This window comes from Musa acuminata, chromosome BXJ3-4, assembly GCF_036884655.1.
Source record: "Musa acuminata AAA Group cultivar baxijiao chromosome BXJ3-4, Cavendish_Baxijiao_AAA, whole genome shotgun sequence".
In the NCBI taxonomy this organism is placed as follows: domain Eukaryota; kingdom Viridiplantae; phylum Streptophyta; class Magnoliopsida; order Zingiberales; family Musaceae; genus Musa; species Musa acuminata.
The window spans coordinates 39,084,418-39,095,983 of NC_088352.1; the positions used below are offsets into that span (position 1 = coordinate 39,084,418).

The following is an 11,566-nucleotide window of genomic DNA, read 5'->3' on the forward strand; positions in this document are numbered from 1 at the left end:
ACTCTTACGATCGGCGGAGGATACATTCCTAGAGACTGTCTCCTCCGCTTCGTAGGTTTGTGAATTTAGAGTGCTTGGCTCGTAGCTTACCTCCACATCATTTACCTCGAGTATTCCAAGAGCGTGCTTACAAAAAAGGGACCGTGTTGGCTCTATTATCCTATATTTGTATGGACGATCTGAATCCGACAGCTTCGCATCGGTCTTAGGAGGGCTTTCCAAAGCGTCCAACCAGGCCTCACAACTTACTCCAGAAGAAACTACAATCACCATCTGATATATTCCCAACGACGAGCAGTGCCATCCTTCGACGGGCCCAACATGACCTGCCTTTGAATTCCACTGAGACTAACTTGCGTTGTAAGCTCTCATTTCCATCATAATCCAAACAATTTAATCTTACGGCTTTGAAAATATTGTTAAACAGACATCATCAACACAAAAAGAAGTCAATCGGTTATCATCTGAGATTCTAAACATGCCATAATAAAATGCCCGATTAATCATACTCTAATCTCTTACGAGGTGGATCTCTGATGTCACATGGAAGACAGTTCGGATTAAGCATGCACACATTTGGCTTGACATCCTCGTAAGAAGAAGGTGTATGATGCAAATACTAATAAATCTTTGGAGATGAATAAAAAAAATCCCTTCAGAATATACCCAAAAGAAAAACGCTGAGTTGCACAACAATAATGACTAATAAATAAATCTGCACAGGCGAATTATTACGATGAATCACAAATAAACAAAGACCTAAAATGCAGGTGATTTTAAACCATTAGAATCTCGACCAGATATTCACAAACTCGAACACCTAGATTCGACAATACAAAACATTCCCAAGAATATTTACATTGAAAACATTACTTTTTGTTGGTAATCAACAATGGAAAAGCCTGAATAGTTCACGATAATTAACCACACAAAGAGCCACAACCAGCCACAATAATAACTCTGATGAACACAAAAAAAAGTCTGATGAGCTTGCATAAACCCACTGATTAGCCAACATAGAACAAGAAAAGCATGACATAAGCATGCAAGTTTAATGAGCAGCACATGGTCAGATCAAAGCAAACTTTCGGTTTTTTGCCATCTTTATCTAGCATTATTAAACTCTTCTAGAACTACTTTTCCAGTGACCCCCTTTGTATACATACATGCATTAAGGCAGTTCAGCTCCACGTGATGCTCATTCACCAATGAGCCTACTGAGAAACTCACTTATTAGCCAACACAGGACAAGAGAAGCATGACCTAAGCACACATGCTTAACAAAAAGCACACTATCTGCTAAAAGCAAACTATAGTTTTTTTCGCCATCATCATTGAACATTATTAGACTCTAGATCTACTTTGCTAGTAACCCCCTTGTATATATGCATTAAGGCGGTCCAGCTCCTCCCGATGCTCATTCACCACTGCTCGAACAACATCACCAATGGAGACCATGCCAATCATACCTTTGTCATCAACCACAGGGATATGCCTAATGCGGTTGTCTACAGATAGAAAAAGTCATAACAACAATGTTATCAGTCAATCTAGCCACACAAGCAACTAATTGTACTTACAGAACAAACCTGTCATAAGCTGCATGGCCCGCAGAACCTTGGTATCTGGTGTCACAGTGATCAATTTATTCTGGTCATAAGAAACCAAAAATAGTTTGTCATAAGGCAGAAAATGTAATGCAAATGAAGGAAAAAATCTTAGTACATATCACCATTGAACGACAGGATTCGTACAGTACCGGTATCATAAAATGAACCAAGCATCAATATGGTACGGTAAAATCAATATAGACCACTATTAGAATAGAGGGAGAGAGAGAAGAAGAGGAAAAGGAGATAGTGAGTACAAAGTAACACAGATATGTAGCAGAGGAGGAGAGGCAGCAGTGGGTGGTGATGTGACAAGGAGAAGCAACAACAACAAGAATGATGGGTGCTGATGCCAGATGTTATCTGAACAATAAGCTAGGTTCCAGATTGACTAGAATGGAATTGCCCGATCTGTGTGTCAGTTAAAGCCGTGCACCAGTGGTATAAACGAGTGCACTGACCAAAATGTTAATACAAATGACATGCATACTTATCACCTGAAGTTTTACAGTTTCTTGATTTAAGGAGAGCAGCATTCATGCAACTTACTTTAAAATAGAGATTCCTATTTAATGTAAAATAATGTTCCTTATGAATTATACAGATCAATAATGCATAATTCCAAAAAGCAGGACAATGAAAATGCACAATCTACATAAACCAATCTGCATATTCCAATAGAAACTGCTCCACATTACCTCATCAGTCATAATGTCACCAACTTTAGTCGATTTGGAAGATCTTCCCTGCACAATAATTTTTCGGAGATAATCTGAAGATGAAAAAAAGTTGTTATACATACAGGTAAGTTGCTCCAACTACAGGCAAAAGAAAACAATCACTATCAACATTGTTCTTATATTTCTGTAAAGATTTTGAACAAGAAAAACAGTTATTTTTTCAGATCAACTATTTATGTGTGAAATTGAAAATTGTGTAGCTCAATTCTCTATACTCTAAAGCACATGCTTGAATAATAATTCACCATTTGTCTTAGTACTTGGTTTATAAGTTATACTAATTGCTGTGATTTTGAAGCAGCCATTTTCCATAAAATATCCTAAAGTTGAAAATTAGCTAGATATTTTTAAAGAATGGCTTCTTAAATTCCTAAACTGCATTCTTTGTTCTCAAGTGGTTCTCATGAATCCTGCAAGTAGTTGCAGCTTAACGAACTCTTCTTTGAAAGCAAAGTACAATAGTGACATAGTCAGAGGATCAGCTGCCTAGATATAGAATAGTATGGACTATGGAGTCGGTCGGATTGCAAGTGGATCATTAAAAGGTATCATCTTACCAACTCACATATGGAAATAAAATGTTAAAAGGCAAACATGGAAATTATGAAAATGAAGTGACTATCTTAATAATGACAATCTTTGAACTTGGTGAACTTTCAAAATTAATATCTAAATTCAGGTGATTGATGATAGAAGTATTACTATAGACAGGATAACCATAAACTGCCAGTAAAAACTATTAAGCTATCCTTGCTCTTGAAGTAGAAAGAACAAAAATTACTTACTGATATGCCATTTTGTGCTAGCATATTAGTTAATAACATTGTAACTGTCAGAAGCCATATCTTGCAAGATCAATGAAACAGGAACTTCCAATTTTATATTTAGTTGAATGTAGAGACCTTCATTTGTCTTGGTCTCCTTCTAATGCATGAAATTCCTTTAAAGATTCTAATTTCATTTGCACCATCCAATTGCAACATGCAGTACATGATCACATTAGATCTCATGTTTGCATTTGAACACAGGTATGTACATGAATGTGCAGATTTGTGCATGCAAACAAATGCATATTAGTTTCCATGTGCATATGTATGTGTGAGCAAATGTTTTAGTGCAAGTACCGATTTACCACCAATAAACAGTGTGATGGCAAGTGACTACCTCTCTCAGTTACAATCCCTGCAAGTGCCTTCTCTTCTCCGGGTTTCACCACAACCAAAGCTCCAACATTGTGTTGTGTCATCTAAAAGAGGTAGAATATTGAGCCATCAGTTCATATACGACTGTCCAAAACAAGTAGTTGGTTCACACAGTATATATGCATATGCTTGGTTATACTACATATACCTCACATTTCATTTGATATTCCTATAGGAAACCAATAAACGAGTATTAATGCAAAAAGCAGCATACCGATTTCACAGCATCATAAACAGTGTCATTAGTTGTACACCACAGCCAGGAACCATCAGCACTCTTCCCTTTAGCTTTCAGAATATCTAGGATAGTGGTGCTCTCAAATCCATGCTCTTCCAGTCGAGGTGAAGAGACTGACTTGAATCGTGAAAACACAGTAGGTAGCATGACTGGCTTCATGACACGCATGTGTTGAAGAATAGTATTTTTAAGAAGATTTCCATGTAATCGGAATGATTGAATTGCACCCTGCATTTCTCCTGTCATTGGCAACACAGATATTACTACTTGATTAACTAACTTCAAAATAAAGAAGAACCTTATCTAAACATCTACCAGCCTTATGCATTTTGAAGCCAAGAAAAACATAACAAAAGAGTTGCTTTATCAATTAAAGAATGGCCAAAAGATATATGGATGGAAAGACAGAGATAATCTTCCTTATGTGTAATTAATCCTTCTGAAATGACATTCTTCAATATCCGCAACATAAAAATTATAGCACTTTAAACAATTATAGCTGGATATCCTGGTATTTCAAACAATCAACTTTTCTCTATATCCTACAACAGTACCCTTGAAAGTTGGACTTAAGAAGGGCATCCAAGACACACTAAAGCCAATATGAAAAAGAAAAAATAAAAGTAGTAAATTGATACATTCACATGATTAAATTCAATTGTACGTGCTATTAACATCAGGAGTTTATGATATTGCAGTAAAGCAGAAGCATGATGGTTCACAAACATCCTCTATTTACCATCATATTTCCATGCCAACATTCAGGCAAAAAAAGGACCTAGGTCAAAAAAGTCCCACGCAGGATTGTACTTCAAATCCCACTGCTGTGTACCCAAATAACACCATGATAGGTGAAGGAAACAAATCCCCATCTAACAACAGTTTTTGGCTTTTCAGTCCCAAGGCTCCCAGCATATCCTTACTACCTACATATGGTTAAGACAATAATAGGACTTTTATTTGGTTGGCTCATTGACTTATGGGATGATCATTGCTTCCTATATCAAAGTTTGTGATTTGTATGTTATCCTTGACTGTAACTATGGGAAACTCTTACAAGTTTGTTCCTAGATCAAATGATCTTATAACAAAGTTTTACGATCCTTTGCCAAGAGGACAATTGCATTGCTCATATCATGACATCATTATTGGTGGCCTGTAATGCACAATGCATGACTGGAACACATTACCTGCACAGATCGATCAGTAGCTGTGTTCGTAAAGGCATAAAAAAGTTAAAAAAAAGGGAAGGGATTAAAGAAGATATAGATGCATGCATGTATCTTTATGAATATGTAGATGTAGATAAAAATAAACTTGTTTATGTATATCGAACACATACACATACCTGTCAGTGGCCTTGAAATGGTTCCTAATGGCCTCGAGTTTCTGCATCGTAGACCTCAATATTAGCTTCAAAGGTCAGAACCGATCTGGTTCAATTTTTTGTGAAAAATCCAAACCAAAATAAAAAGAAAAAAGGGAAAGAAAATGTTTTAAAGGTTTGGAATGAAATGCTGTGGTCTCTGATCCAGTCTGGTTACAGGCTGGTATATACCAAGTGATAGGCTCACCATACATGTAGACAAGCAAAGCTATAGGTTTTATGTAGAACTAGATGTATGCATATCTCAACTAAGCATCCTATTTTATGTTTTCTTCTTCATACCAAAATTTAATAAGCTAAATTGCATATTATCCAATCAACCATTACTAGTTAGTTTCATGGTTCTAATGACCCTGATCGAAAAGCTCTTGATATATAACCCTCAACATTAACAACCACTTTATTTTGTCCAATCCCACTTTCAGAAAATAGTTGTTTGATTGCCAAAATGACATTTTAAATGTCAGGAGCTGTATCAAAGATCAGCTGCTAATCCCTTGTAATACCTTGTGCTCCTTATTGTAAGCCATAGAAACAAAAATATTTCTGTGAGTAGCATGCCTGAGACCCTTAAAGAGTGTAGTTCGTAAAAAGAATAAGTATAATTGTTTAACCATTCAAGTCACCTGTTGATGACATATTCTTTAAGGAGCATCTAAGGAACGGTTTCAGTTATCTTCACAAAGCAATTCCAGAATTGGAAGTTGTCTTATGTTGCACATTATATCAAATGCATCACAATCACATTCAAAGCAACATTCTTTTTTTTCTTTTGTATGGATCCAAGCTTGGTATCAATCCGTAATAAATTGTGTTATCTTTTTTATCCTCGTCAGCTAATCATTTGATACACAATATCTTGACTTACTTTTGATTATTTAACTCTGCATTTTGAAGAAAAAAAAATAGATTCTATCCCAATAAACAATCCATTCTATGTTAAAAATGCAAACGGAGTAACAGAACACAATCTTTTTTCCTTTTTGTCCTTTTGAATAGAAAAAAAGATGGTAGCATTAACACCAAAAACAACATAAGATGGAGGCACCTAAAAAAGTCATTAAAGACCACTTTCCGAAGAGGCATTCCATCCGAGTTCCAGTCTCAAAGAACCCCACTCCCATTTTTTTGAGAGATACCGAGGCATATGTTTTGCCACTAATAGCTGAAGAAAAGCCAAAAAAACGCCGTGCAGTAACATGATCAACACAAATCTTAAGTCAAAGCTCCTACAAGAGGCCCACAATTCATTCAGACTATCGCAAGCAAACACAGAAGCACTATGCCCTGATCCCTGTTAGAAATATCATATCAAATCAGATCCGATCCGATCGTATGAGGACAGCTCAAACAACTGGGATCTCCTAGGTTCTTGAACCCTACGTAAGTTAGAACTACAACCAAAAGGAAGGGAGAATGAACGAATCAGCCGAATAGACCCGCACACGAAAGGGTAGAAGGCAGGCATTCTACATACGTGTGATCTTGGAATTAAGGGGCTCACCTCCGGGAGGAAGACGATCCCACTGACTGCCTGAGACTCGCCGATTGCGAGAAGAGAAGCGGAGGAGAGAGGGTAGAGAGGAGACGATCGTGGTGGGGAAGGGAGAAGCAGTGACACCCTTCTCTCAAACTTGCCAAGTTGCCTTTCTTCTTATCAACATTGCCACTCTGGCCGTCTTCGGTGGGAATAAACTGATGTATTATTTATGACAGGTTATGTTTATTAATATCCTAAACTTAATTAAATTATTTTTCGATCGTGGATAATAACTAATCTCATCCTGGAAATATTTAATCATCTGTCTTCTCGCTTACAGGGTACAGCATTTGTTGCCCCTCGAATTGATTGTTGGATGGTGTGTCAACGTCGATTTGAATTTACTTCATTCAAGTTTTAATGTAAACCAGCTAATGGATAAACACTTAATTGAATTATAATGAAAGTTCGATGAGTCGAATCCTAAACATTTTAGTCAATGAAATGGATCAGTAAATTATCTTATTGAAACCCATCCGGATAAATAATATTTGACTTTTTATAAAGATAAAAAAAGAGAAAGTGGGATTTGAGGTCATATCTTGTAATAAGTTTTTACTAATTAAACTATCCGAAATCTTTAATAATATTAAAATTAATTATTAATATCATAAAATAATTATTTATAGATAGTGCTAGCGGTGTTAAAACTGACTCGAATGGAATCATTTTATTTTTTCAGATCGATTCCCATAAAATAAGATAGTTCGAACCGAAATTAATTCAAAATCGATTAATCTGATTATAGTTAATCGATTAATTGATTTATAATTTTAAATAAATTAATAAATTAGTTAATTTTTAAGATAAATAAACTAAATTTTTAGAATTATAGCAACAACATAAATCCTCAAGATCCATGAATCATCTTCGGGTATAGATGATAAATACCAACTACATAGCAATTAATATTTCATATTTTTTTAGTTTCTATGTTAAATTGAATCTCTATTATTAATAAATTAAGTTGAAGCGTTAGAATGAATCTATCAAATATTAAAATATGATTTATCTAACATTTAATTCAAAATATACAAAGGTCAATCAAATATCTTTCTCTTTGGAACCAAGCGCTATAACCATTCTTTACATGATATTTTTTACTACAGCATTTTACTATGAAGATTTTTTTTTATAAATTTATATAAGATTTGATAAATTCAAATGATTTACATTTTACTTTTATTTTATTATTATCAACTTCTTAAGTAGTACCTAAAATATTATGAGTCTTTCATACTTTAATCTTAATTCTTTCTAAATATATATACTAAAGTTTTACTTGTTCTTAGTTTTATTACAATGAATTTTAAATGAGTTCAACTAAGAAGAAATAAAATTAAAAATAAATTATATAAAAAAAACTCAATTATTTTCATGCCAATATTTTGGAGTTTACAACTTTATCAACCATATTGAGAATATAATATTCATCGTTTCAACTAATCTTATCAAGATCTAACATACGCGACGTAAATTGCATATACTTAAAATTTTTAGAATCAATTAATCCAAAAACTATAGAGACACCAAAAGTATAAAAATGCATCAAAGAAAGTATCATTATAAAATATAAAATAATATTAATACTTTGAATTTTAAAAATATGAAAAACAATTGGCATTATCCGTATTTCACATATAGGTAAAATATTGATATATCCAAATGTTCACTCAAAATTATTTATAAAGGACTAATATTATTATAGTAGTATTACTTTATTTGAGCATACAATAATATATTAGAATGATATCTAAAACAGTATCATCATATTAATCATATAATTATTCGAAGTAGATTATTCTTTGCTATTATCTAAATCTCTTAATTATGTATCTCATTGTGAATATTATTTTTTAATATTATTTAGGACTAATTCTTTAGTGTAATTATATAAATTGTTGGCCTAAGTTACCTTAATGGTAACAAGACTAAGATAATAATATAAAATATAGTTTAAAACACCATATAAATTATAAAATATTTATTATAACTTATATCCCATAAGTCTATTGCCCTAGGTCACTTTAACATTAGTCAACTTAATGACATAAATTACAAATAATATTCATCAATTTCTTTAATATAATATATACCAAAATAATAATTATTGAATATTAATTGATATAAAAAAACTCAAATGGCAACTATAATCATGATAAACATGTATCATGCCTTTTATGTGAAATATCATTTCATAATTTTCTTTCGTGCTTATATGTATTTAACAACCACATAAATATCTAAAGTAATAATTAAAATGTTTAAATAGCATAAGTAATTAAATTTAATAATAAATAAATTATATCACATGGATTAAAATAAAATATCTATAATTTATTTTTTTATTTAATTTTGATAAAAATATTCATCAAATTTTATAACATAATTTATTAATATTAAATTATGGCTATTGAGATAAAATTACCAAATTAGAAAGACAAAATTATAACAAAGGATTTTAAAAAAAAAATCAATTTCACGAGGGTATAATAGTAATTTTATAACTAAAGGTATAAATAAAAATAAAATAAAATTTTGAAGGGTAAAACGGATAAAAATGAACTAAGGACATAGATTAAAATTATTTGATTATGAATGATAAAACTAGAAAAATAAACTAAATGATATAGATTGGAATTATTTAATTCTAAAGGGTAAAGATGTCCTTTTATTTAATGAAAAAATAAAACCACAAAACCTTCTCTTGCATCCATCATTGCATTCCATCGCACCTATGCGCACAGGTCCTCACCAGTGATGCAACGGTCATTCACCGCTTGCGGTAGTGCAAAGAAACTCCACGATCATCATGATGCGTGGCTGTGCTCACCCGTCGATTGGCCTTCACCGTGCATTCCACCACATCCACACTCAATGGTCCTTACATGCACAGCTATCACTGCTGCATGAGCGTCATCGACCATGCATCTCCTTTGCAGTCAACCAACAAGCCTTACAATCATCACACAATCGCTGGGCTGCCTGCATCAATTGCACGCATGTCCATAGCTGACTGATTGCCCCTGCGTGCCATCAACACAACACAATTGTGAGCCATGTGATGTAGCCTACGATCGATCTCAACCGCCGATCATAGCCGCACCATAGTTGACATTGTCACGACCACCTTCACTGTCCTCGTTGCTATTAATTAAGGGCGGTACTACCTTCCTATGCTACCACACACACACATTCAATGTTACTGCACACATCGCTCGTGTGTAGTGCCACTTATGGCCCAATCCTACTGTAGTAGGCAGCAACAATGCCACCCAACGTAGTCATTGCCGACTATAGGGCTGGGCAACCAACAGAGGCCACCACCTCTCAATAGTACTTCGGGCGATAGTAGGCCGTCGATGATAGCTTGCCGAACATATATAAGCAGGATACTTTTGTCATGGTCTCATTGACGTTTTAAGCGAGGAGCATGGAGGAATAAATTTATAAATCGGACAAGATGAACAAGATATAAAAGCAGATCAATAAGATCGTTCAGGCCTCTTACAATTAAAATTGGATTAAAATATTTTTCACAAACGAATTGTGCTAATAAACAAATTTAAATACAAAATAGATCTTACATATTTTTATGATATAAGATATTTAATTTTAAAATGACTCTAATACTAATTGTAAGCATAAAAACTATAATTATGTTTTTGTTGTATGAAAAAATTTTAATATAAAATTAAAATCAAATAATGATAAATCAGATATTATAATTATATATCTTTTTATGTTATTCAAAAAAATCTTTATCAAGTACATCGTTTATAAAGAAACAGTGACGTCAATTCGTAAGGAGAATTAGATTTGTTTTCTACTTTCTTTATATTCTTCATAGACCATTTTAAACAATAAAATTAGAGGAATGATAGAAGATATATAATCTTCTATATGTGAAAACAGAGAAGTATATGGTAAGCAATTAAGATAGTCACTCTAAGAATCCTATTATAATTAGATTTTTTTATATTAATTAATAATTATAATTAGAATTCAATTAAATCTATAATATATATTGTCTAATTAGATATAGGTACATAAGCTAATAATTTTAAGTCTAAAAATTGAATACCATAATGATGAAGATAAAATATGATGTCGCTCATAATATTTTTTAATAGTCTTAAAGTGTTTTCAGTACCTAACAAAAATATTATAGCACTATTAGAAGTCATTATAAGTAACCTAAATAAGTCTAAAAATATGACATCGTATGAACAATGTGAACCAAATAGTCATAATAAACTAGTTTACACATTTTTCAATAGCTTTATCGTGTTTATTATTTCAATAAAAATACTAAAACGCTGTTGAAAAATACTATAGCAATTAAAAATCAATGAAAATCTAATGAAAAAATTAACGAGAAAAATACCATTAGGATTAGTGAAGGGTATTTTGAGCATTAGTAAATTAAGGTGCTCCATTTGAGAAAAAAACCAAAATAAGGGACGTTTTTGGAAAAAAAAACAATTTTATTTGTTGACGGATATTATTGAAGAAATCAAAGAAAAAATGAAAAAGATATTTTCAAAATTTTAGAAAGTTGAGATGCTCAGTGAAAACAAGAAAAAGAAGGCACTCAGTTTTTTTCCTAAAAATTCGTCCTCCTATTTTTACGTTAAATAACAAGTTAATTATTTCCCCATCGCTCCTTTTTAATTATATTATATATATACATATATATAATATGTATACATACGAACATAATTATGCATACGAACCGGGGTGTCTTTGCATATATACTACGTTCTCTTTCCCGTACACGTAATCGATCACCCTCCGTTTCTCGTCCTTGTTTTTATTTATTTATTTAATAATAATAATAATAATAATA

At 32.7% G+C, this 11,566-nt stretch overlaps 1 protein-coding gene across 3 annotated transcripts; it reads right to left on the reverse strand.

The window, feature by feature from the left end:
* Positions 1 to 1,277: 1,277 nt before the first annotated feature.
* Positions 1,278 to 6,853, reverse strand: LOC135637331 (CBS domain-containing protein CBSX3, mitochondrial-like). Of its 3 annotated transcripts, XM_065150022.1 has the most exons (7): positions 6,682 to 6,853; positions 5,139 to 5,179; positions 3,767 to 4,029; positions 3,515 to 3,596; positions 2,309 to 2,382; positions 1,590 to 1,650; positions 1,278 to 1,508 (listed from the first exon to the last, which is right to left on the reverse strand). In XM_065150022.1, the coding sequence occupies exons 3-7, from the start codon at positions 4,022 to 4,024 to the stop codon at positions 1,366 to 1,368; spliced, it is 618 nt and encodes a 205-aa protein (XP_065006094.1). In that variant the 5' UTR covers positions 4,025 to 4,029; positions 5,139 to 5,179; positions 6,682 to 6,853; the 3' UTR covers positions 1,278 to 1,365. The 3 variants fall into 3 exon arrangements, with proteins under 3 accessions (XP_065006094.1, XP_065006093.1, XP_065006092.1); XM_065150021.1 differs by lacking the exon at positions 5,139 to 5,179 and having other exon boundaries at positions 6,682 to 6,820; XM_065150020.1 differs by lacking the exons at positions 5,139 to 5,179; positions 6,682 to 6,853 and having other exon boundaries at positions 3,767 to 4,036.
* Between the last annotated feature and the right edge of the window lie 4,713 nt (positions 6,854 to 11,566).